General features: G+C 44.1%; 1 protein-coding gene across 2 annotated transcripts; it reads right to left on the reverse strand.

Annotated features, from left to right (window-relative positions):
• Positions 1-216: 216 nt before the first annotated feature.
• On the reverse strand, positions 217-26,147 carry COPS2 (COP9 signalosome subunit 2). 2 transcript variants are annotated; one of them, XM_056865875.1, is made up of 13 exons: positions 26,041-26,147; positions 15,614-15,727; positions 13,896-13,973; positions 12,500-12,625; positions 10,637-10,726; positions 10,466-10,543; positions 8,507-8,681; positions 6,935-7,113; positions 6,796-6,848; positions 5,484-5,581; positions 4,220-4,302; positions 3,166-3,224; positions 217-371 (listed from the first exon to the last, which is right to left on the reverse strand). In XM_056865875.1, the coding sequence occupies exons 1-13, from the start codon at positions 26,092-26,094 to the stop codon at positions 227-229; spliced, it is 1,332 nt and encodes a 443-aa protein (XP_056721853.1). In that variant the 5' UTR covers positions 26,095-26,147; the 3' UTR covers positions 217-226. The 2 variants fall into 2 exon arrangements, with proteins under 2 accessions (XP_056721853.1, XP_056721852.1); XM_056865874.1 differs by having other exon boundaries at positions 10,637-10,747.
• Between the last annotated feature and the right edge of the window lie 1,011 nt (positions 26,148-27,158).

Below are 27,158 nucleotides of genomic sequence, written 5' to 3' on the forward strand. Positions count from 1 at the left end.
TTTCTTCTGGAGATTAAAGCTGATTTTTTTTTCTTGGGATAAATGCAGCAGCAGCAAAACACAAACCAGCTGATCAAAAAAGCACTTCTGCCATTAACTCCAAATAATTTCAGGGCACACCAACCGACAGTAGTTTTGCCATTCCCGGTATTTTTTTTAAAGGTTTTACATCACTGCGCTGTTGTCTCCTTAAGTACGTTTTCGCCATCACCTGTTCTCGGTTTTTTTAAGCCAGTTTACTGACTACAGCCTGGTTGAGAGAATTTAGTTGGTTGGTCCATTTATCTAAAGCGGTATACCGTGCTCCACCCCTTTTCTGATGATCCAGCTCAAGGAGTTGATTAACTTGATCGATTCGGCCATGAATAGTGCTAAAATTTTAAAAGAAGATACAAAACTGTTGTGAGTGGGTGTCATATAAACAAACAAAAAAGGTTTAGTGTGGACTTGACAGGAAAGGAGAGGGAAGGGAAGAGGAAGGTTTACCCATCGGGGTGCTCTTTGATCTCCTTACTGTGGGAACACCCTGGATTTATCACTTTTATATGCTACTTTTCTTAACACACGAAACGGCAGGATTTGAATACAGGATTCTTAAGAGGGCTGTTATCCAGACCCAGACCCACTTAGCTTTAGGAATGCTGCCTTCCAACATAATTGGAGGACGTGTGTGGATTCATCTGAGCCTTCCTCCCCCCCTTCCTATTCATAACCCCCCTTTCCTTTTTCAGAGCTAACCACTGTGCAGCGTTACCACTGCACCAACATTAACACTAACCACACATAGGATGACTAGAGTAGAGTGTGAACGCCCCTGTATTGCAGAGGAGGTAGCAAAGTTTCTTTTAGCTGCTATGAGGATTCGAGGAACCAAGGGTAAACCTATTTGATAGTTGTTATGATTGGCTTATTTTATTTACATATAAACTGCATTTTATCTGGATACAACTATTTTTAATGGTTGTAACTGTAATTCCTATGCCATTCTGGCTCCTGCAAATTATCTTTATGTTTTACATTATCCTAAGCATCGGAGGGCCTTTACTTTGGCCCGTTTTAATGCCCTCCCATCTGTTCTTCTTGAAGGCAGATATGCCAGTATCCCTTATGAATTTCACCTCTGTCCTTGTCAATCTGGAATGGTGAAAACAGGGGAACATGTTCTTTTATACTGTTCATTTTATCAAGATATTCGCAATATCCTTATCAATCCAATTTTGGCTAGCTTCCCAGACAGAGCTAGAGACAGTTGTAAAGGTAGTCCCCTGTGCAAGCACCGGGTCATTCCTGACCCATGGGGTGACGTCACAACCTGGCGTTTTCTAGACAGACTTTTGTTTACGGGGTGGTTTGCCAGTGCCTTCCCCAGTCATCTTCCCTTTACCCCTAGCATGCTGGGTCCTCATTTTACCGACCTCAGAAGGATGGAAGGCTGAATCAACCTTGAGCCAGCTACCTGAAACCAACTTCCATTGGGATCGAACTCAGGTCGTGAGCAGAGTTTGGACTGCAGTACTGCAGCTTTACCACTCTGTGCCACGAGGCTCTTAGAGAGTTATACTACTCTTTTACTAGATGATTGTGAATGACATTACCTGCCAGGTTGCGAGATTTTGTGCTAGAGTATGTACAATAAGGCAGAATATGTCATAATGTTCCAAGTGATAAATAGACTATTTTATTAAGAGCCGTTATTATTGAATTCTTCTTTCAGCTAATCAAATTTTAGACATTATTTTAACTATTTATGAAAAAAAAACTATGTAAGCTGGTCTTTGACCATAATAAATAAAATGAATGAAAAAAAAAGGTTGACATTGATATTGATTGACTGGAGTGTTGCAAGCTCTGGTTTTGTTAACCATGGTTATAGCATTAATGTTGGTGTAGAGCTAACACTGTAACCATCCTTAGTGGTCAGCTGGTACCCATGTAAAACATACACACATATTTACAGATATATAAACATATACAGACAATTATATATCATACCAGGCATGTATGTAGGTTGTACAGTTTATTTCCAATTATACAAACATCTGGTTAGGATTATGGGAACTTGTTAGGTAATAGTTTATTACCGTCCTTATCTTGTAGAACTCTTATCAGGAAGTATATATCGTTTTTTAAAGTTATGGCCTTCCTTGAGTATTTTAGCTAGATTGGGATGATTAATTTATACAAGAGATTAAGAGTTTCTGTAAACTGTGGAGCCACTCCCAGGAGTGTTCCAAGGTGTAGTTTGCTATACAAATCTAACCTGTCCGTAGAAGAGTTACCAACATCTTACAGGGAAGGCTCTGTTTTATAGACTGTGTGTGCTTGGGCAGCATGGTATAGTTGTTAAGAGCAGTTGTCTCAAATCTGGAGAACAGGGTTCAATTCTCTGCTCCTCCACACGAAGCCTGCTGGTCGACCATGGGCCAGTCACAGTTCTCTCAGAACTCTTTCAGCCCGTGCGGAGGCAGGCAATGGCACGCCACCTCTGTACAGTCTCTTGCCTTGAAAACCCATATAAAATGTGGGTGCGATTATCAACTTATATGGGAGACCTATACAGCCCAGTATAACAACTTTAGACAATCTAACCTGATATTTGTACAATTGGAAATATACAACCTACATACATGCCTGGTCTGATATATAATTGTCTGTATATGTTTATATATCAGCATACGGTGTCTGTATATGGTTATATATCTGTAAACAGGTGTGTATGTTTTACATGGGTTTCAATTGACCACTGAGGAAAGCCAAACAGGCCGAAACGCGCCTGATAGGTGGTTACGGTGAAACAACCTAGGAAATGCCATTGTGCTGTTGTAACAAAATTGTAAAATGATTTTTATCCTGACATAGCGCCGTAAATAAATGATATTTTCTTTATTTATTCCACCCAACCTTGGGTACCCAGCTTCTGTTTCTCAGGTTGGGTCTCATTCCACCCACCCCTCTCTCTTTTTTCCTTGAGTAGAGCTACTACTGCCATGGATAGCTCTTCTTCTGAGCTCACCATCACCCAAATCATACAGCTGTGACTCACTTGGTATCAGTAAATAAACTTAATTATAACAGTATTTTCATACATATATTGTTTACTTCCCCTGTGCCATACATAAATCCTTTAAAATGTCCAGGGCTGTGAGAAAGGTAACAAATACTCACTTATCCAGTATACACTGCACAAGCAAGCTTTCCACATCAGCTACATCTATGTTTAACTCCTAAGGAAGAAAGAAACAGATAGTAAACGCCATTACAACGTTGGCAGTGGTTTGTTGTCCTACAAAGATGATCTACGCACAACATCTAATACCAATGCCAATCTCGTGGGAAGGGAAGGAAAAGAAGGATTAATCTCTGAAGATCTTTAGAGGGAGCCACTTTGGTTATAACCGCGCCAAAAAGAGTGCTCTTGCTGCTTGCAGCTGAGATTGCGTTTACAGCCCAGTGCCATGAGTTGTCGGCTCACAAAAGGTAATGTGGATTATGTACGCTTACAGTAGGGCTATGTTCCAATAAAGGAAAAGGTGGGGATGTTTTTGCTGGTGGGCAGAGACCCAAGTATAACACTAGGGGTGGCCAAGTATTTCTCCACCATATATTCCTTAAAGAATATATTCCTTCCCCATTAACTGCTCAAGATCTGTGGGTCATGGAAGCCTGGAAGGAAAGGTAAGGTGGGGTTGTTTTAAATATAGCAGAGCTGGTTACCTTCCATTGTAATTTTATTTGGGCTACTAAAGCTAAAACCGATGTACAGAAAGTATATAAAAACAAAGTTCTGTGCACAACCAACCCAAAGGCTGTGCCAAAAAAGAATAAATTATGCAAACTGAACATTTTCTGTATTGTTTATTTTGAATAATCCGTTCTGGGTTTTGAGGGGCAAGGAGTAACAAGAGTCACTGAGACCTTGCCTGGAACACCTGAAAACCTATTCCAGCCACCTCCTGGGCTCCTGAGATTCCAGAAGTACGGGTTTTCAAGCACATCTTGTATTTTAAGCCCATAGATTTTCAAGTACAGTTTAAACACATATTTACAGCCATAAGGTCCAGAACGCTGCTTTTCATTAAGAGGCTGCATTATGCAGCCAATACCCCTTTTCTTACGCGCCTGCAACAGATTCACAGATCACTTAGGTGCCAGAGAAGAAGGTGCATGCGTTTGGCAAATGGTGTGAGACTAAACCCTTTGGAGGCAGTATTACAAGTACCTTAGAAATAAAAGGAATATGTATTCTTGTGTAAGGCTTAATTAATTTTATAAGCACTTGTGTTCGGATGTTTCGCAAAAGTTCTGGAAGAAAAGAAAAGCAAGAAGTCATTATATGAATAACCATTAAACCTGAAATAAGCCAAATGCTTAGTTCCAAGTGTAAATGCACTGTACTCCTATAGAGGCATTTAGTGCTTGTATAATGCGATTAGTCGTCTTCCCCACCCTCCCCAAACTAGCTTTTGTAGCAGGTAAAATTTGTAAAAACTTGTAGCAGATGCAAATTTGGTCTAGCCCACTGCAGAGATGACCTTTCCAAGGAAAAGACACAATGCCTAGCACCTCGAGGATCATTTAAACAAAAATGCCACATAAGGATACTAGTAAGAATATTTGATACTGCTAGTAAGGATACAAGGGTACCGAGCAAGGAAGACTCTGGACTAATTTAGCGCAGTTCCCTATATGTTCCGACTACATATCAACTGTAACCATAAATGGCAGAACCAGCACTTTTGGGATCGTCCCTGAGGATTCATGAACAGAGGAAAGTTACCTTTCACCTTCTCCCCCCGTCCCATGCTTTCCTCCACATTGTGAGCCACGTGTTGGTGGAAAGTGCCACCAAGTCGCAGCCGACTTACGGCAGCCTTGTAGGATTTTCAAGGTGAGAGGCGTTTAGAAGTGGTTTTCAATTGCCTGCCTCTGTGTAGGCTGAGAGAGTTCTGAGACAACGGTGACTGGCCCAGCGTCTTAAGGGAATCTTATAAGAATCCTGTCCATCCCTCCTCCGTTCTTCAAGCTCCAGGACAGAACCTCTCTTTCATTCCAACGAGAGCACTCAGGATCACGGAAATACGGGACAGTTGCCGCGGCGAGGGGCCCAAACTCCCTACACGGCTGACGCCGGCCCAACACGTTACACCCTGCTGAACCTAGAGGCCGAGCTGCGCTTCCTGACTTTCCGAGAACTGGGGAGGCGCCCTCTCCCTGAACTGCCTTTCCCACTGCCCCATCCAGCCCCAAAGTAAGTACCCTGGTCACAGATTCAGCTCCTCCCCGCCAGCACATTTAAAAAAAAACTAAGGAAAATTGTTTTAGGCATCTGTCTCTCTCTCTTTTTTTAACACCAACAAAGGGTACGTGTTACCCTTTTCATAACTCTGCCAATACTGAAGAAAACATTTTTTTAAAAGGTGACACGGGTGATGAGGTGGTTCAGGACGGGAGGTGCTAAGGTCTCGAGAACTTCAGAGCCATACCTTCAATGTGCTCCCTTATGAAGGGATCGTCCATGATGTTACTGTGATTTGTCTTCAGAATCTTCTCAAATTCAGTAATGTCGTTATTCTGGTAGGCACTTCAAGACAGAGCGCGCAATTACAATTTTTGTCAATTGGAAAATAAATCAGACGCGCAATTTGGGTTTCTGGGACTCAAAGACACATACGTTTAATATCTAATTTCCCCTTCATTCCCTCAGGAGCAAAAGAAAGTCAACATATTATTTTTTAAAAATGAAACTGCTGCTGGGGTCCAAAGAGGTTCTTTCCCACGAGATTAAGGGCTTGTGGCCACTTGGTAGGATCTAAACCACACCCTTAGAACCAGGAGACATGTCTACCAGACCACTACCTGCTTTTGAAAGTTGCCTGTTTTTAAAAGCAAGGTTGCCAGGTGGCATGGAGACATTATTACTCAAAAATGTGATCTCAGAGCTTGAGACACGCAACTATCCACGGTTCTTTGGGTACAGGATGGTTTGGTGACTCGGTTATTTATCTGCATGGAGAAAAGAGACTGAATGTGTGTGCGCGCGCATATACCTGTGTATGTAAGGATGCATCCAGAACATCTGGACAAGTTAGATGGTTGGCACACTGGGGCCATTTATGCAGGGTCAATTTTGATGCTTGCTCAAAGCTCTTTTTTTAAATGCGACCTTTAAAATTGCCTATTCACGGTCTGGATGCGAAAGGGGAAATTCCACCCCACCCCACTCGCCTGCTCCTTTGCTCCTTCGATTGCATAGCCATTGACAATGGTCGCTTGCATAGCTAAGCCCTGCTTGTGATTTTTCATGGTCCCTTCAGTAAATGCTTCAATGCGGGGGGGGGGGGAGCAAATACAAAAGGTCGCGTTAAGGGCTCTTAAGAAATGCGGAGCAGGTATGCGCTGGCTTCGCAGTCACTTCCTGAATGACGGTTCAGCGTGAATAACTCAACAAAATATGCGGGGAACTTCAGATTGGAACGCGCTGCTATTTACCAAGCATAAATGGCCAGAGAGAAACATTTACACAGGGTTATATACTGGTAAGACCAACAATACAACATCCAACTAACTGAAAAATGCATGCTTCTGTATAAAGTTGTATAAAGGTTTGTATAAATCCTTCATTGATGCATTCTTGATATCACTCACCAAGAATACACATCTTAGGTTCAAACGGCTATTAAAGTGCTTGGACCGCCATTAAGAACAACTTTAAAAACTGAGCCTGTGACTACAAATCACTAATTTACACACAACATGCTAATAGCTTTGGGCCCCTTAGGGAAAAGAGACTCTTACCTTACTAAATTTGTCATTGCTAGAATCTCTGGATCGTTTTTGTATGGTTTTGCCTAAGGACAGAAACTGCAATAAGCACATTTAGATACCAACTAACATGTTTATGCTAACAATACTTAAAGGAAACAGCAAACATTACCTCCTGAGAGTCAAACGGATTTATTCCAGACTTCATCAGCATGTTTGCTAAGACCAAATATTTTAAGCAAGTAGTTCTTCTAGGACTCCCTGATTCATCGTAGTTCTTGAAAGCTTCAAAGAAATCAGTGTGTGCCTTTTCAAATTCACCTTCTCTTAGGTGCATTTTACCGCCACATTCTGGAAGAAAAACAAGCAGAGGTAAATGCTATTGAGTTGCCGTTGCCACCACAGAGTAAAATAGCTCATTTACCAAGCTACACAGAGCCCCGTGGCGCAGAGTGGTATGCTGCAGTACTGCAGTCCAAGCCCTGCTCACGACCTGAGTTCGATCCCAATGGAAGTCGGTTTCAGGTAGTCGGCTCAAGGTCGACTCAGCCTTCCGTCCTTCCGAGGTCAGTAAAATGAGTACCCAGCTTGCTGGGGGTAAAGGGAAGATGACTGGGGAAGGCACTGGCAAACCACCCCGTAAACAAAGTCTGCCTAGGAAACGTCGGGATGTGATGTCACCCCATGGGTCAGGAATGACCCGGTGCTTGCACAGGGGACCTTTACCAAGCTATGCTGTTTTGGAACACAGACAGGCTAGATTCCTAGGAGTGACCTTTTATTTGCCACCAATACTGACAAGAGTGTTTCTAACAGTGTAATCCTAAACAGAGTTAAACCCTTTTAAATTCATTAGGATTTAACTCTGTTTAGGATTGCACTGTTTTTAAAATTGTTCATTTTATTGTATGAACCTTTTAAAAAAATAAATAAATCACCACTGCCCCCCGGGGGCAAATATCTGATTGCTACATTGTAAAAAACGTTGAATTACAGGGATGTTATGTCTACAGAATATGTTTTCCCATATGGTTAGAAAACAAAACATGTTGGTGTCTGTTCCGTCTTCTTGTTTGCGGATATGAAAACAGGTGATTTCCTATTGCCACATTAGGAAGTATATCCAAGGAATCCCAAATCAATAAATGCTGATTAAAAATGACAAGATGTGAAATATGGCTGTCTTAGCTGTCCTCAACTACCAGTGTGGTGTAGTGGTTAGGAGTGGTGGACTCTAATCTGGAGAATCAGGTTTGATTCCCTGCTCTTCCACATGAAGCCTGCTGGGTGACCTTGCACCAGTCACAGCTCTCTTAGCCCCACCTACCTCACAGGGTGTCTGTTGTAGGGAGGGGAAGGAAAGGTGATTGTAAGCTGGTTTGATTCTTCCTTAAGTGGTAGCGAAAGCTGGCATATAAAAACCAACTCTTCTTTATGCATTAACAAACAATATAAAACCCCTACAACCCAGACGTATTTAACCGTCACCAATATCCGGTTTAACAGGGCAGGTAAGGAAAGTGGTGCAGTCCCCCTTGAAGAACCGACTAACACCCCCTTGCCACCCACACAGACGCTCTCGAACGCAAATCATGCAAACTTCGACATGCCACAAGGATGAAGAATGCGCCTCCATAATTAAATAATTGACTAAAGCAACCCACTGTGACAGCTGTCACATGGATGAGCTAACCAAACTATCATCATACGGCTTGCAGTGCCCAGATCTGGACGTTTTACTTGCCTCTGATGACCCCCATGATTAGCGGATGAGGGATAGCAGACTTGATGTGCAACGATTGTTCATATAGTGCTTTAAGTTTTTTGTTATTTTTCTGTGCTGTATACATTTGAATTTCCAATGCATATATTTCCAATAGCTGGGTGCCCTTTTTAAGGTCATCCTCTCCATCGTCGGTCTACGGAAAGGGAGAAACACGCACTGTGTAAAATCCGGGTTAGGAAAAAATTACACTCTTCTCTCTAGGCACCGTTAATGAACGTTGCTAGATCCTGAAACATCACAAGAAACATTCACTGCAGGCCATTAGTCAGGCCTTCCCCAAGACATTTTGATACTTCAAATAAGATTTAGGGGGGAAATCCACTAAGTGGCCAGAAAGATTAAGCATGGCTTATGCACTAGTTCAGCACAGATCACAGAATCATAAGAGTTGGAAGGGACCACCAGGGTCATCTAGTCCAACCCCCTACACAATGCAGGACATTTACAGCTACCTCCCCAACATACCCGCAGTGACCCTACTACATGCCCACAAGATCGCCAAGATGCCTTCCCTCTCATTGTAATGCCTGAAATGATTATATGCTATGGGAAATGTATTGGAAATGTATTCTTTGATTTGAAATATATTCTTTGTACTCAATAAAGTATATCTGCACTCATGAACATGCCACACTCAGCATATTAGAGGTGGCTTGTATAGTTACACCAAACACTTGCATATGTTACATGCCTCAAGTATAAGAGGCCCAGTTTTGCTCCTTAGTTAAGAAGCTAATTAAAGAATCCATAGATGGTCTTAGTATGTTTTCATAAGCTGGCTTCCCACTCATAAGAACCAGCTAGGAACCTCCTTGGTTAGCCTTGGCAGGCACCAAGGTCCAAGATAAGGGTAGCAATGATTTAGGATCAAACAGAGAAGCACCTGACAATGGTGGGTCTTCTCTGCTCATTAGTGAGCATTAGATCACCACTTTCTCCCCAACACCTCCGATTCTCTAATAGGGTATGCTAATCCTGGGGTCCCTAATATTGGGTATTTGGGTCTCTACGTTATGTATTGCATCTTTGTACCACCCATTACCAAAGACTATATTCGTGCTTGCAATCTTTTGATGTCGGTGTGAATTGTCCTGCGCTCTGGGCAATTTTCACCAGGTGTTTTGAGTATTGGCCAATAAACAAACGGCTTCGAATCTTCAACCTCCTGCTGTTTGATTGTCATTGGGATTTGATACAATAATACAGGCATTTCATCACCATCTGCTTAAAGTCATAGAATCAGCATTGCTGACAGATGGCCATCTAGCCTCTGCTTAAAAACCTCCAGGGAAGGAGAGCTCACCACCTCCCGAGGAAGCCTGTTCCACTGAGGAACCGCCCTAATTGTTAGAAAATTCTTCCTAATGTCTAGACAAAAACTCTTTTGATTCAATTTCAACCCATTGGTTCTGGTCCGACCTTCTGGGGTAACAGAAAAAAACTCGACACCCTCCTTTATATGACAGCCCTTCAAGTACTTGAAGATGGTTATCGTATCTCCTCTTAGTCTTCTCTTCAGGCTAAACATACCCAGCTCCTTTAACCTTTCCTCATAGGACTTGGACAAGCTGGTGTCCAAGGGCCACTTTGCCGTGGCAGTCCAGGGGGGCTGACGCAAGCGGCACTATGCCAGCATCCGTACCAGTTTGCATGGCACGAGTGGCATGGACCCTGGCATAGGGGTCACAGCGCCTCCTAAGCCCATTCGGCCCCCAAGCTCAGGAACGGGCTGTCAGTGTGCCAAGGCGTGTATCCTGGCAGCCTCTGCCGAAATGTGGCTGACAGACATCCCAAGTGCTATACTACTTGTCCATCCTGAACAAGCCATGTGAGGTGGCACCCATATACAAGCGCGTGTCTGATGAATTTCTGAACGAGTAAAGAACCATTTAGTGAAGGGGAGGCACGGCATGTTACCTGACACGACTGGTGGAGCTGGCGCAAGATTTTCTGCAGCTTCCCATACTCTTCTCGTTCTAAATACAGTTTGCCGAGCTGTAAAGGACAGGGTCGTTTTTAAACACGTTAAGGGTGTCAAAATGCAAGCTCAGCAAAAAAAATTACCGACCCCAATACAGCCCGCATTACCTTTGTGTTTGTCTTAAACCATAACCTATCATTCTTAGCATCTTTGAGAGCTTCAAGCGTTGTCTCATAAAATTCCTGAAGCAAATCCATCTGACATAAAAAATCAGAATTCTATAATTGTAAACAGCAAATTTGCACCTGTTAATATAGTCAACATGAACATAGCAGTTTGAACTTAATACTTTAAGATGAAAATCAGCAAGGACTATCTATACATTATAACATGTGCATTAAGATGTACATTATTATCGTCATACAAAAACACATTAGCGAATAGACAGACAGACAACCTTTATTCGGTATATAACCAGCAAAATTACAAATTAGCCATATTAGCGAATAATAAATCAAGACCAGTTTGAAAATAATAAATTTGCACCTGTTAATATAGTCAACATGAACATAACAGTTTGAACTTAATACTTCAGATGAAAATCAGCAAGGACTATTTATACATTATAACATGTGCATTAAGATGTACTTTATTAACGCCATACAAAAACACATTAGCGAATAATAAATCAAGACCAGTTTGAAAATAATAAATCAAGACCAATTTGATTTAGATTTCAAACCCCTTTCCCCAGGCATACAAGGGATTCTGTTCCGGAACAAGACACCCCCTGGCTAATTCCTCTTGGGAATAATCCTGTGCCTCTCCCCACAGACTCTCTCTCAAACATGCAAGGTCCAGCCACCCTCTAATGACAGTGAAGTTGTTGTACCGTCTCCCCTCCCTGTGCCCTCAACGATTTGATTCTGCTGTTCAAGAAGGATCCCAATCAGTTGCCTTTTCTGAGATTATACACGGGCCTAGAAACAAACTTAAGGGAGCTGCTGCAGCTTGCTTTCCTCCCCAGTTCAGGACTGGGTGTGAAATTTCCCATCATATTCATGCCTATTCCAGCTGCCCAGACTACACTGCAACTGGGACAGCAGAAAACAGCAATCTTACATGGCTACAGCTTTTAGTGCCACGCCGGTAATTTATTTCGGTCTGCCCAGAACAGGTTTGCTGGGGACGAGGGGATGTGGCTCGTCTGGACCCTCAGAAAACTCTGCCTGTCAGACATTCGTCAGTGGCCGTACTCAAGAACTCGTGCGATCCACTTTTTAGAAGCAATCCCAGTTTTAAAATCTGGTAAACACAGATGTCAATTGTACTTTATCCAGGCTGTGTAACCGTGGTCTTGGAATTTTCTTTTCTGACGTTTCGCCAGCAACTGTGGCAGGCATCTTCAGAGGATTAACACTTCAGTGTTAATCCTCTGAAGATGCCTGCCACAGTTGCTGGCGAAACGTCAGGAAAGAAAATTCCAAGACCACGGTTACACAGCCCGGATAACCTACAAGAACCAACCTGTAGAGAGCTTACAAATTTCACATTTAACAGGCTAACTTTCATAGAATCACAGAGTTGGAAGGGACCACCATGGTCATCTAGTCCAACCCCCTGCACAATGCAGGAAATTCACAACTACCTCCCCCCCCACACCCCCAGTGACCTCCTACTCCATGCCCAGAAGATGGCCAAGAATCTTTAAAAGATTCAAAAGAAAGTTTTCCCCCCTCTGCATTTGCAGTTCTAGATTATAAATCCGGCAAAGCTCTCTTAGTTCGTTTTGCTGAGGACAAGAATCCTGTGAGGTTGGCTGCTTTCTACAGCAGCCTGATCCATGGAAGATTATTCACTGAATGCCAGAGGCATTCACCATCAAAGACATGGGGCTACTTTTCAAAAAGGCGCAACATTGGCTTTTTTGACTGTTTTATCATATGCCTTCTGACATATCTGTATATAAACCACCTTTATCTCCCTCCTTTTTGGAGGGCAGAAACACTTTACAAAAAGGATAATCTAACCTGCTTGGAAGTGGAGATATAATCGAGAATAGAATTGATGGACTTTTCAGAATAATTCCTTGTAACTGCACTCCGTATATAGGTCAATAGTTGTTTATATCTGTTCATCATTTCAGGAAAGTTAGTCTGTCAGGGGTGGGAAATAACAAGCATTTATAATTCATAATAATGAAGCATTTCAAAGCGGAAGTTGAGTTTAATCAGTGACATTGAGAAACAATAACTCAAAAGGTAAAAGTCTTGCTTGCAGTACGTGACATATACAAAAACGCATTAACAAATTTACATTGCTCATGTTATGTTGAATCTATGCTGGCTTCCTTTTGAATTGTAAAAGTTTATAGAAGGCCATGCCTTTATAGCATACAAATATTCTCTTTTGCTGTAGAGATTGGTGGCACAATTTACCCTATTGCCTGTACTTAAAGGTAAAGGTGCAAGCACCGGGTCATTCCTGACCCATGGGGTGATGTCACATCCTGATGTTTACTAGGCAGACTTTTTTTAAGAGGTGGTTTGCTGTTGCCTTCCCCAGTCATCTACACATGACCCCCAGCAAGCTGGGTACTCATTTTACCGACCTAGGAAGGGTGGAAGGCTGAGTCAACCTTGAGCAGGGTACCTGAACCTGACTTCCGTCAGGATCGAACTCAGGTCATGAGCAGAGCTTTTGACTGCAGTACTGCAGCTTACCACTCTGTGCCACGGGGCTCTTCTGTACTTAGTACTTATAAAAGTTGAAAACACGCTCCACGCATAATTTACAATTTACAGTGCAATCCGATGCAGTTACTCCAGTCAACGGTACAGTAAAAGAGTGCTCAATACAAAATTCGATAAACTTGATCCCTGCCCCATATGTAACATGATCCTTTGACTTCCGAGGAAGCCAAAGGGAGGAGATCATTATATCGTCATCATCTGGGCTCAATTTGGCTGTTTTGAATAAGTTATTGTCACCCACTCGGGCATTAAAATCTCCAAGAATACTGACTTGAGCATCAGGGAATTTCCTTGACAGGGAAAAGATGAAATCCAAAAGGCTGGCCCAGTTACTAAGTAATGTAGATTGACTCTCAAATGGCGGAAGATAAACATTCACCAATATTAGTGACGTTCTGTCCATACTCAACAGCAAGGACAATGCGATGTTCTGGCAGCATCCAAGTAGGGAGGATCTTGTTGCAAATTCAGCCTTTAACAAAATTGTTAGTCCTGCCTTATAGCGACCCTAGTTACTCCAGTCTTAACTCACTGATTACAGTGAGCTCAGAATGGGTAACTGTGCAAAGAACTGTGACATTATACAGCATTACAGATCTGAGGTGCGCCTGGAGTAAATATTAGCAGATTTTTTTAAAAAAATAGCAACAGTAAAGAGAGTAATGTATCTTACCAGCTTGAAATTTATTTTTATCATCTGTTTCAATGCTTTGAATCCCCATTCTCCCTTTTCACCCTCAAGCTCCAAAACCTAGAATCAGAGAGCACAAGAGAATTGCTTTTTTACATCTTGACATGTCTGAAAAGCTAGGCCGCAGCGTGTTAAATAGCCTGAAAATGGTTTTGTGATGCTTTCGTTCCAGCAGCTATCATGGATGATCTACCTTGTTGATGATCAAAGGATTATATAAATCTCCATGAAGAACTCTTTCACTCCAAAAAATGTATTATGGATCTTGCACACACACATAAAATAAACAGACGCTTCTAGAACTTTTGTCATATTACTTTGTCATAAAAAAACCCAAGATTCTGTCAAACCTAACGTTTCAATTGTTCCTGCAAAGTCACTGACTTAAAAATTCTGAAACAAACATAGAACAGTCTAAATCACATTATGAAATAAGACTATTTTCAATGTTTAAAAACGCAAAGGACATTACAATAAGAAACCAAAATGATTAGGGGACTAGAGCAACTGTCCTATGGGGAGCGGTTAAGACGCTTAGGGCTGTTTAGCTTGGAAAGGCGGCGGCTAAGGGGAGACATGATAGAGGTCTATAAAATTATGCATGGTGTGGAGAGAGTGGATAGGGAGAAGCTTTTTCCCCTCTCTCATAATACTAGAACGCAGGGTCATCTGCTGAAGCTGGAGGGTGACAGATTCAAAACAGATAAAAGGAAGTATTTTTTTCACGCAACGCATACTTAAATTGTGGAACTCCATGCCCCAGGATGTAGTGATAGCTGCCAACTTGGAAGGCTTGAAGAGGGGAGTGGACATGTTCATGGAGGGGTATTCATGGCTACTAGCTCATGATGGATACTAGTCATGATGCATACCTATTCTCTCCAGGATCAGAGGAGCATGTCGAATATATTAGGTGCTGTGGAACACAGGCAGGACGATGCTGCTGCAGTCGTCTTGCTTGTGGGCTTCCTAGAGGCACCTGGTTGGCCACTGTGTGAACAGACTGCTGGACTTGATGGGCCTTGGTCTGATCCAGCAGGGCCTTTCTTATGTTCTTATGTACTAGTTTCCCCTTTCTGCAAATGTTCTGTTTTGGCTAACGCTGAGCTGTGTGCTTTTATCAACTTAAAATTCATTATGAACAGCAAATGTATTCAGAGCATTATTAATATTTGGCAAGGGTGATCATGAAACGTCATACAACCTATCTGAGCCAACTAAATACAGTAGTACCTCCAAAAAATTTCACAAAGAGGAAGATCAAAAACCAAAACCACAGTAATTCACTGATCAGTACTTGGTGCAAACCTAACACTTCCCAATCTTAACCAAACAGCGCAGGAGCAAGGGAGAGAGACAGAAAGAGAGCTATGATCTCCCTTCCTTCCCCCCATCTTCCATGACGTTTCCCCTGCCTCTTAGTTTTGGAGCTAACAATGGTTAATATTCACTGAAATTTATGCTAACTCTAGATGGCTCAGGCCACAGTTCAGAAACCCGCTTCGAAGCTCTGGGTTGGTGCTAACAATGCTAAAACACTGGGGCTGAAATAACGCCGCCAACCCAGAAACTAAAATGGGGTGAGGGGTAATTCCCCAACTAGGGCCGGCCAATGGCCCAGCATTCGGGCAGCACGAGCCCAATAAAATGAGAAAACTCTTAACGGAATACATGCACCGAGAAAAGACAAAGTTTAGAACCTTCTGGAAGCTGCTGAGCGCTGCTTTGGGGTCATCCTCCTTCAGCGCTTTAGAGTTGTAGTACTGATTCTCCAAATCTACATTCGGTTCCGAGTTACTGTCTTCAGAGTATTCCTGTATTTTATGACGGGTGGAAAAACACACGTCAGACTGAAGGATCAAACCAGTAAAGCAGTTGGTCAAGAAGACAGAACAGGGGGGCCGGAACCCACCAAGTGTACATGTTATCCTAAAACAGACCAAAATTAATTTCACATTTACATCGTTCTGCCCACCTCCCCACCCCCATGTCTCGAACAGATTAAGCCCCTATTTGTAACATTAAGATGCTAGGGCCAGAGCCTGCAGACGCACAGGAAATGTAAGTCACAAGGAGGGAGGGGAACTATTTGCTTGTTGTTGTTTTAAAAGTGCTACATGATCTCTGCTGTTGATATACAATACCGCCACTTACCAGCCTCCCTGACAGTCATTTTGCTTGCGGCTTGAAAAATGGTCAAGCGATAGGTGCCAGAGAGACAGAGAGAGAGCGCGACTTCAGTTTCTTCGGATCAGTGACTGTGCGTTGGAAGTTACTAATGCATGCTAAAAACATAAAGAGGCCCAGTGGTGCAGCATTTATAGCTTCGCTTGGTTGCTGGGGCACATCCTTTTTGTTACCCTCTCGGTCTAGAAATCCTGTTTGTGTTAGCAAGAGTCTGTTTCTCTCTCTCTGAGCGTAACAGCCTTGCTTCTCCCAGAAGACAACCCCTAAGCTTTACTTTCATTATCATGTAAACAAAAATGGAGGATTCGTTGGATTAAGTTATTATCACCAAGTTAGGGGCTTATGAAGATATGGACTAATCGAGGCAGGCATTTTCAGCCTGATACATAAGAATTCATTCCAGTCATCAAATGCACACACATAGACACAAAAGCACACAATGGTAACATTAATTTATCTACATTATAGCTTGCTTATCTCACTGAGGCGCAATACGGATTGTGCATTAACTGATGTAATGTTGTGTTGTTGGTGGAAAAAGAAAGAGGAGCATGGATTCCCCCCCTCCACGTTTAAGTGGTACCCTTGCTCAATTGCCCCCTTACGAGAAACAACACAACACATTCTAAAAGAACACAAGTCCATCACTTTTTTTAACTGACTATCGTCTATAACACATCTTATCCTTTTCATGTTTATCCTTAACACAACTCCATTTATCCTTCCTTTTTATCCTTGACACTACTCAGCAAATTTACTTTGGTTCAAAAAAGCTGCACTGGTCAACTTAGAATATATTGCTAACTTAATGCAAGTCTTGCCTAGCAATATGAAGGCCTGGGGGGGGGGGGATCGGAACAATTCGGGGAGGAAACAGTTTTTTCCCAAAGCCTTTTTTCCACCAATTTTTTCTGATGGAAAAACTGGAAATTTTGGGGAGTACTAAAAAAAAAATCTCCTATGAAATATTTTCTCTTTTAGGATGAGTGCAATGCTTTTAATGACAAGGTGAGCATACTGTAGACGTATACAGATGTATACAGCAACATATAGACTAACATGGCGGTGGAGTCTGATCTGGAGAACTGGGTTTGATTCCCCACTCTTCCACATGAGCGGTGGACGCTAATCTGGTGAACCAGGTTGGTTTCCCCACTCCTCCACATAAGGCCAGCTGGGTGACCTTGGGCTAGTCACAGCTCTCTCAGCCCCACCAACCTCACAGGGTGTCTGTTGTGGGGAGGGGAAAGGAAGGCGATTGTAAGCCGGTTTGATTCTCCCTTAAGTGGTAGAAAATGTCAGAATATAAAAACCAGCTCTTCTTAAATACAAGTTGCACTTCTGCATCTAGTAGGATACCTGATCTTCATGAGGGCAGCATGCAATTTTCATTGCCTCTGTGGCCCTTTTGACCTGACTTTTCTTTTGTGGTTAACCTTTTCCCCTCTCCCTTCAAACCACTGCGACACATAAACCTACAGACTGGGGATCAAGTGGCTTATTGCCCTACCTTGCTGAAGGGGAAAAAGATCAGAAGGAGGTGGGACAGAAACTGAACCAAAGCCTTAGTAGAAAACTCTGAAAGTTTCATTGAGAACTGAGCTCTCTCTAAACAGCAGCCACAGAAGGAAAAAGACAGCATCTGCCTGGAACTACTAGCTGTGCAGATATTATTACTGGTGGCCCTTTGTGTGACCCTTTTTTCTGGCCAAATAAGATATTTTTATGTTATTTAAAACAATGCTTGTGTTTTCTGTTTAACTAGTATTTTTTCTACTTTTCAGGTAGCAAAAATTAAGGTAAATGGGCTATGGTAGCATAGGGTGCATCGGCTTGCAGCATGGTGTAGTGGTTAAGAGCGGTGGTTTGGAGCAGTGGACTCTGATCTGGAGAACTGGGTTTGATTCCCCACTCCTCCACATGTGCGGCGGAGGCTAATCTGGTGAACTGGATTTGTTTCCCCACTCCTACACACAAAGCCAGCTGGGTGACCTTGGGCTAGTCACACTCTCTCAGCCCCACCTACCTCACAGGGTGTCTATTGTGGGGAGGGAAGGTGATTGTAAGCCGGTTTGAGTCTCCCTTAAGTGGTAGAGAAAGTCGGCATATAAAAACCAGCTCTTCTTCTTAAGCATTGAGTATATTTGCAATTTTGTTTATAGAAAACTAAGGCATTGATAACTTTTCAATCCCATTAACATTTAAAACATTGTAATTTTATATTTGTAATTTAAAACATTGTAATTTCATCTGAAGAAGTGAGCTGTGGCTCACGAAAGCTCATACCCTACCAGAAAATATTTTTGTTAGTCTTTAAGGTGCTACTGGACTCTTGCCCTTTTTAATTTTATATGCTAAGTTAAGTTATTCCCAATTATTTCCAATTTCCTTTCCCTAGTTTTAACAGCCATTGGCTATTCATCTGCCATTTCATACTTTATATAAGTTATAAATTATGCATTTTATGTTGTTGTGTTGCTGTCTTTCTGAATGATATCACCATCTTTGCAGCAAGTTAGGAGAAGACAGACTCAGTGAGCAAAACAGTGAAAGCTCAGCTTTTTACTGGCTTCTATTTTGTTTTAGAGTTGACTTGAGCAATCTGAGTAACACAATTATAGGCTAGAGCAAACTGCGAGAATGATAAAACAGACCAGGAGCTTGGATCTTGCCTACTAGTTTTGTAAGAATGTTAGAACTGCTTTTATTTTAAAATCAGACCATGGTCCAGCTTTCTGCTTCCAATACAGGCCAAGCAGGTGCCTCTGGAAGCTGAGAAGCCAAGCATGAACAAACAACTGTTTTCCAGAGGCATACTGCCTCTGCATATGGAGGTTCCATTTAATCATCACAGTGAATAGCTAATGATGGCTTCAAAATATATAAAACGGGGTGGCGGAGGTGGTGAACTGCACTTGTCAAGCAGAAGTTTGTATTTTTCAGTCCTCCTGATAAAAGAAAATATACTTAAATCATATTTAACCACTGCTGTTAAGGTGGTTATTTAAGCCAGGAGCATCTGCTGCTGAGAAGTCAGCTGTAGAGATACATGTCTAATACTTCCATTGTTTATACTGAGCTTCAATAAGGATTTAAACAGCAAGGTGCTACTTAGCCTGAATAGTCTAGGTCAGCAGAAAAGAGCAAGAGTCCGGTACCACCTTAAAGACTAACAAAATTTCTGGTAGGGTGTGAGCTTTCGTGAGCCACAGCTCACTTCTTCACGACTGTGACTCACGAAAGCTCAGACCCTGCCAGAAATTTTGTTAGTCTTTAAGGTGCTACTGGACTCTCGCTCTACTGCTATGGATAGACTAACACGGCTACCCATAGTGATGTAGGACCCATCGTGATCTAGGATCAGTCTGCAGCTTGTAGAGAGCCACGTTAGCAATTGCCATACAACAAAAGAGCCCTGTGTACCATCTCACCAAACACACACATACATTAATATAAGACATAACTATTAATATTATCTTTTGAGAAAGTGAGTGTACACACACCTCTGATCAGGTAGTGTTACCCTTTCTCACCACTGCTGAACCCATATGTCCTTTACTTCCCTTGTTGAACACATGAAACTGCCTTCTACTGAAATCAGACCCTTGGTCCATCAAAGTCAGTACTGTCTACTCAGACCGGCAGCGGCTCTCTAGGGTCTCAGGCAGGGGCCTTTCACACACCCTACTTCCCTAGTTCCCTTTAACTGGAGATGCCGGGGATTGAACCTGGGACCTTCTGCATGCCAAGCAGATGCTCTACCACTGAGCTACGGCCCTTCCTTCTTGTGTGCTTCCTGGCACAGTGCCCACAGCTTAGGTGAGAACAAGACGGCCAAGCCTACTCCGCCTCATGCCACGAACAGAGACAAGAGACAGGGAAGGAAGCAAAGGGTGCTCAAGCTTCCCACAGCAGGAGCCTACTCTGAGTCACATTAACAACAAAAGGGGGGGAACTTCACCCTAAAAACAACAGAATTAGGTACTTAACTCTGCCAACTCTGAGCCAGCCAGCAGCATCGTGAAGCCTCTCTCTGCAAGAATCCTGTGCCCTCTTTACTTCCCCCTCACCCTGCGTTCTTGCTGTCTCCCCAGCATAAAGCACAGCAGCTCAGAAGAGAGCAAGCTAGTTGCGGAAAAAAGGGAGTAAAACCATCACCACCCTACTGCGGCCAGGTTTCTTCTTTTCCTGGATGGCTGCCATGGCGGAGGTGGTGGCAGTTTTACTATCTCTTCCCAGCAGCTGCCTGGGAGCAGAGTTGTTGCCACCATCCTTACCTAGCATGGGACCTCAGCTCAAGAAGGCCTGCAGCTTACCCATTCTCCAGTCCTTCCAGCATTGGCTGTTCCAAGGTGGGGACCACCTGCAAACCACAAGGCCCTCAGAAGAGCCATAAGGCAGCCTATCACAGAGCCACATGTGGCCACTGAGTATCACTTGATCCAAGAATTTGATCTCAAAACAGCCTCTTTTCAACTACAAATTTGGAAGGCAAATTGAGGTATTTCTCCCACCTGGTGTGGGAGTGTGTTTAGCTGGCACTGGAAGAAGAGTTGGTTTTTATACGCCGACTTTCTCTACCACTTAAGGAAGAATCAAACCGGCTTACAATCACCTTCCCTTCCCCTCCCCACATCAGACACCCTGTGAGGTGAGTGGGGCTAAGAGAGCTTTAAGAGAACTGTGACTAGCCCAAGGTCACCCAGCTGGCTTCATGTGAAGGAGAGGGGAAACCAACCTGGTTCACCAGATTAGTGTCCGCCGCTCATGTGGAGAAGTGGGGAATCAAACCCGGTTCTCCAGATTAGAGTCCACCGCTCCAAACCACCACTCTTAACCACTGCACCATGCTAGGTCCCCATAATGCTGGACCATGATGCAGTGCAATCCCAAACTGTTACACACTTCTAAACCCATTGACCTCAATAGATTTAGAACAGCGTAACTCTGCTTAGGACTGCACTGCGGGTTCAAGAAGGCATGAAACCTTCCAGATTGTGATAGACCCTGAAGGACAATTGTGCCTCCACACTAAGTGATAATGTGGCTAGGCTTGGTACTAGAAATAAAGTTACATGAACATATAAAGCTGCTTTACAGCAAATCAAACCACAGTTCTACCACATCCAGTACAAATTTTCCATTTTGCCCCCTCTGAATATATCCAAATTAGAAGATAGCCATAGCTCAGTTTGTTTTATCATTGAAATAAGTCTTGTTTTCTCCAAACACAATCTCGGGACAGATCTCGTTTAACTTTTTTTTTTGTCATTTTTTAAAAAGAACTATCGCAATAATATAAAAGAGTAATGCTACAAGTTAATTTCAGACAGAGCCAAGCAAGTGGTACACGTCTTTAGAGTCACAAGAACCTGGTAAACAGCTAGGCCAGTGGTTCCCAAAGTGGGAAGTACCACCCCCTGGGGGGGAAGAGGGATTACCTAGGGGGGGGCACTAAGAGGAAAGGGGGAAGCAGGGGGCGCTAGAGGTGGGACCCTTCAGCTGTGTTGTTCACTAATTTACAATAGATCAAGCTACGGCACCATGCTGGCAAATTTGGTGAAAACTATCAGAATTTCCCCCCAGAGTTTGAAGAGCTGGGATCACTGGATCAAGTTCATCAGTTTTGTGGAATAAATTTCAACTAAAAAGTTTTAATTTGACTTTGAATATATGTGCAATTAATTGTTACTGTTTTGAAATGTTATTGTTATTATCTTCTTTAGGGAGTCATGTAAACCCCTATTTTGAATAATGCTTTTTATAGAGTAGGGTAGGGAGGCGCTGGGGTTGAGTTTGTGGAACCAAGGGGGCAGTGGCCCGAAAGGTTTGGGAACCACTGTGCTAGACTATATAAGCAAAAGTTATACTGTAGCCAGTCCTAAAATTCCAGTTATTCACACGGGGCTCCAGACATGTGAAGATGCATTTTACAGTCACAGGACGACTTCCTCATACTTCCTTGATTCTGAACAGAGGCTCTACTACATGCCACCAAAGTACCAAAAGTTGTACAATCAATGCAATAGACACAAAACAGTTTAGAAAAACAGCCACGACAATATTTTTTAAACATCACAACGCTGTAAACATACTACTGGAAAACTATATTGCCAGCTGAAAGAATATGGGGATCTTATTTTATATAGTAATGCAAATAAACCGCCTTATATAAAGTAAGACTGCCAGTTCATCTAGACCAATGCCATCTACTTTAACTGGCAGCAGGTTTCCATGGTCTTGGGTAAAGAAGACGACTTGGTTTTTATATGCCGACTTTCTCTATCACTTAAGGGAGAATCAAACCGGCTTACAACCACCTTCCCTTCCCCACAACAGACACCCTGTGAGGTAGGTGGGACGGAGAGAGCTCTAACAGAGCTGTGACTTGCCCAAGGTCACCCAGCTGGCTCCATGTGGAGGAGTGGGGAAACCAACCCGGTTCACCAGATTAGCCTCCGCCGCTCATGTGGAGGAAGGCAGGGAATCAAACCAGGTTCTCCAGATCAGACTCCACCACTCCAAACCACCGCTCTTATCCACAACATCACACATTTCCCAGCACTGCAACATAAGCACTTTTTCATGAGAGTTGCCAGAGGCTGAACCTGGGACCCTGTAAATGGAAAGTATACATGCTATCACTGAGCTGTGGCCTCTTCCTAAAACACATTCAGCTCTATACCCTTTCGCACAGCTTGGATCAGGACATTATATTCAACTTATGGTATCTTTTTTCCGGTGTCCAATATAAGCTGGTATTTCTTTTTTTTCCAAATCAATAAACAAGTGCTTTAACATGAGCCCGCGCTTATGGCTTCTTTGTAACAGGCCCCAAAAGCCCATTAAAGTCTATTCTGAAAGAGACAGTATCAGCTTGCAACGAAATGATCAACAAACATTAGGAAGGTATGGAAATGAAACAGTGCCTGCCTTTGTATACATAAGTTGTTAAGGGGGAGGGGGGGAGAGAAGAAGAAGAGAAGAGCTTTTAGACAACAAGGTCTTGTGGAACCTTGAAGGCTAACAACTTTATTGAAGCATAAGTATTCCTTTGCTGATAAATGTATCTGTCATTTCACTGCAAGAGATAAAAGCAGGACAAACCAAATTTGAATTTATTTCTTGGTATAATAGGACCCTGCCCTGACCTGGAAGGCCTAGGCTAGCCCGATCTCGTCAGATCTCAGAAGCTAAGCAGGATCTGCCCTGCTAGTACTTGGATGGGAGACCACCAAAGAATACCAGGGTCGCTATGCACAGGCAGGGAATGGCAAACGACCTCTGTTAGTGTCCTGTCTTGAAAACCCTATGGGGTTGCCTATGGGGAGGGGCCGTGGCTCAGTGGTAGAGCCTCTGCTTGGCATGCAGAAGGTCCCAGGTTCAATCCCCAGCATCTCCAGGGACTGGGTGAGTAGGGACTGGGTGAGTAGGTGATGTGAAAGACCCCTGCCTGAGACCCTGGAGAGCCACTGCCGGTCTGAGTAGACAATACTGACTTCAATGGACCAAGGGTCTGATAAGGCAGCTTAATGTGTTCAAGTCGGCTGCAACTTGACGGCACTTTACATACACACATATGATCCTAGGCATATTGACATGGAAGCAAGCACCATCTAATTCAGTGGGCTAACTCTCAAGCAAGTGCATTTAGGATTTCAGCCTACACAAAATTTCTACCAGACAGAGCATGAATTCCATCACCTAGAAAGACAAACCACACAATATATATGTTTTAAAAAGTAACTCTACTTTCATCTGCAAAGATCATAAATTTATTGCGTACATTTATTTATTGCATTTTTATTCCACACTTCTTTCAAGAAGCTCAGGCAGCAGACATAGTACTCCTCACTTCTATATTATCCTTCCAACAGCCCTGTGAGGTAGGTTAGACTGAGAGAGAATGACTGACTTGAGGTTAACCACGAAATTTCATGGCAAGGAGGGATGTGAACTTGGGGTCTTCCCAATCTTACTTTCCCTAACACATTGCCACAGTGGTACAAATACTATGGTAATTCATTAGATAACATACCCTATCCCAAATTTTTAAAAAGGTTTGAAAAAAATAAAACCAGTAGTCAGAACCTCACAAGCTCCTGGAGCCCAAAGTCTTCCTTATTCAAATATTATGTCAATTGAACAAAATTCAAGGGTCTGATCCCCCCACCCCGCAAAAGGCTTGAAAAAACAATAACAGTAGTCAGAACCTCACGAGTTCCTGGAGCCCAAAGTCTTCCTTATTCAGCAAGACCTTAGACTTGCTGGGCCAGGGAAATGGCCTACTAATGGGGGCAGAGCGTGTGTATGGAGGGGGGGTAAAGAGGTAGAGGAGGGGGGTAAGAGGTGAGGGGGGTAAGAGGTAGAGGGGGGGAGTGTCACCCGCAAACCCTTCCCCCTCCCCAACCTTGCCCCACTTCCCACTTATGGGGGCAGAGCGTGTGTATGGAGGGGGGTAAGAGGTAGAGGAGGGGGGTAAGAGGTAGAGGAGGGGGGGAGTGTCACCCGCAAACCCTTCCCCCTCCCCAACCTTGCCCCAACCTTGTTTTGAGATTCAAAACAGATAAAAGGAAGTATTTTTTCACAAAACTTCCCACTTATGGGGGGCAGAGCGTGTGTATGGAGGGGGGTAAGAGGTAGAGGAGGGGGGTAAGAGGTAGAGGAGGGGGGTAAGAGTCATCAGCAAACCCTTCCCCCCTCCCCAACCTTGCCCCACTTCCCACTTATGGGGGCAGAGCGTGTGTATGGAGGGGGGTAAGAGATAGAGGAGGGGGGTAAGAGTCACCAGCAAACCCTTCCCCCCTCCCCAACCTTGCCCCACTTCCCACTTATGGGGGCAGAGCGTGTGTATGGAGGGGGGTAAGAGGTAGAGGAGGGGGTAAGGGGTAGAGAAGGGGGGTAAGAGTCACCAGCAAACCCTTCCCCCCTCCCCAACCTTGCCCCATTTCCCACTTATGGGGGGCAGAGCGTGTGTATGGAGGGGGGTAAGAGTCACCAGCAAACCCTTCCCCCCTCCCCAACCTTGCCCCACTTCCCACTTATGGGGGGCAGAGCGTGTGTATGGAGGGGGGTAAGAGGTAGAGGAGGGGGGTAAGAGTCACCAGCAAACCCTTCCCCCCTCCCCAACCTTGCCCCACTTCCCACTTATGGGGGGCAGAGCGTGCGTATGGAGGGGGGTAAGAGGTAGAGGAGGGGGGTAAGAGGTAGAGGAGGGGGGTAAGAGTCACCAGCAAACCCTCCCCCCCTCCCCAACCTTGCCCCACTTCCCACTTATGGGGGGCAGAGCATGTGTATGGAGGGGGGTAAGAGGTAGAGGAGGGGGTAAGAGGTAGAGGAGTGGGGTAAGAGTCACCAGCAAACCCTTCCCCCCTCCCCAACCTTGCCCCACTTCCCACTTATGGGGGGCAGAGCGTGTGTATGGAGGGGGGTAAGAGGTAGAGGAGGGGGGTAAGAGGTAGAGGAGGGGGGTAAGAGTCACCAGCAAACCCTTCCCCCCTCCCCAACCTTGCCCCACTTCCCACTTATGGGGGCAGAGCGTGTGTATGGAGGGGGGTAAGAGGTAGAGGAGGGGGTAAGGGGTAGAGGAGGGGGGTAAGAGTCACCAGCAAACCCTTCCCCCCTCCCCAACCTTGCCACACTTCCCACTTATGGGGGGCAGAGCGTGTGTATGGAGGGGGGTAAGAGGTAGAGGAGGGAGGGTAAGAGGTACAGGAGGGGGGAGTGTCACCCGCAAACCCTTCCCCCCTCCCCAACCTTGCCCCACTTCCCACCCCATAACAGGGAGCCTCGGTCCTGTCCCTTCAGACCCCCCCCCCAGAAGGGGGTATGGGGCGCCAAGAAGGAAGGGAGGCGAGTCCTCCCCCCTCCCCACCGGCTCTGCCTCCTCCTGTGGGGGGGGGCACGGCCTTCCTCCCCCCCCCCTTCCCCTGCTTCTCACCAGGTCGTAGTCCTCCTCATCATCGCACATGAAATCATCCTCCATGTCAGACATCTTGGCCGGAGGACGCGCGGAGGGGGGGGAGGGGAGAGGGGAAGCGGACGGGGGGGGGAAAGAGGGCGGAGGGAGGGGAGAGGCCGGAGCCAACCCCCTTCTCCCACAATCCCCCGCGGCGCTCTCTCTGTTTTATTCCGAGACGGGAACTGAAAGGCGCAACGGCCTCCCTCCCCCCGGCCTAGTCAAGGCGCGCTGCGGCGGGGAAACGGGGCCCGCCCGGACCGGAATCGAGGGTGCACCGGGCCTGCGCTTGGCAACCAGGCCCTTAGCAACCGGCCGGGCCTAGGCCTCGAAAGCCAAGCCTGTCTCGACTGGAGAAAATTATGTTAATGTGTTTTGTGATGCCTCTGTTTTTATTTTTTTTAATGATTTTTTCCTCTCTTTTCCCCTCTCTTTATTATTAATATTATATTGTTATTGCTCATCGAAATATATTAAATAAGGGGAAAGTATAACATTGAAATAATGACTTAGAAAAGGATTAGAAAATATGAATACAAAGGAGGCGCCAGATATTTGTAGGGAGGGAGGAAGTCGGTGGGGAAGTCAATTATAATTATATTTAATATAATTAAATAATTAATATAATTAAATCTATTTAATATAATTTAATATAATTATAGTTTAATACTGAAGACATACACCTAATAATGCTTTAATTTTTTTATCGAGTCAAAGATTGGTATATAGGATGTATTGTCAAATGAGATGTATAGCAATTATTGAAAAATGATAAAAAATATATATATATGAAAGAAAGAAAGGCAAGCCTGTCTGTCCTGTATGGCCATTGACGCGCGGGAGGTTTTGGCCTTGGCTTTGCCTCTCTTTAGATGCACATTTTCCCCATCCGAATTCGCAAAACTTTGCATGGAGGAACTTATTTTTGGCTATTTAGATTTCTGCCTTGGATTTGCCCCTCTCTCTAGAATGGTGCACGTTTCCCCCATCTGAATTCTCAAAACTTTGCATCGAGGGGCCTTATTTTTTGGCTTTTTATGCATGGGAGGTTTTGCCTCTCTCTCTAGATGCACATTCCCCCCCCCCCCCGTCCAAATTCT

This window comes from Euleptes europaea, chromosome 20 (genome assembly GCF_029931775.1).
Source record: "Euleptes europaea isolate rEulEur1 chromosome 20, rEulEur1.hap1, whole genome shotgun sequence".
NCBI lineage: Eukaryota > Metazoa > Chordata > Lepidosauria > Squamata > Sphaerodactylidae > Euleptes > Euleptes europaea.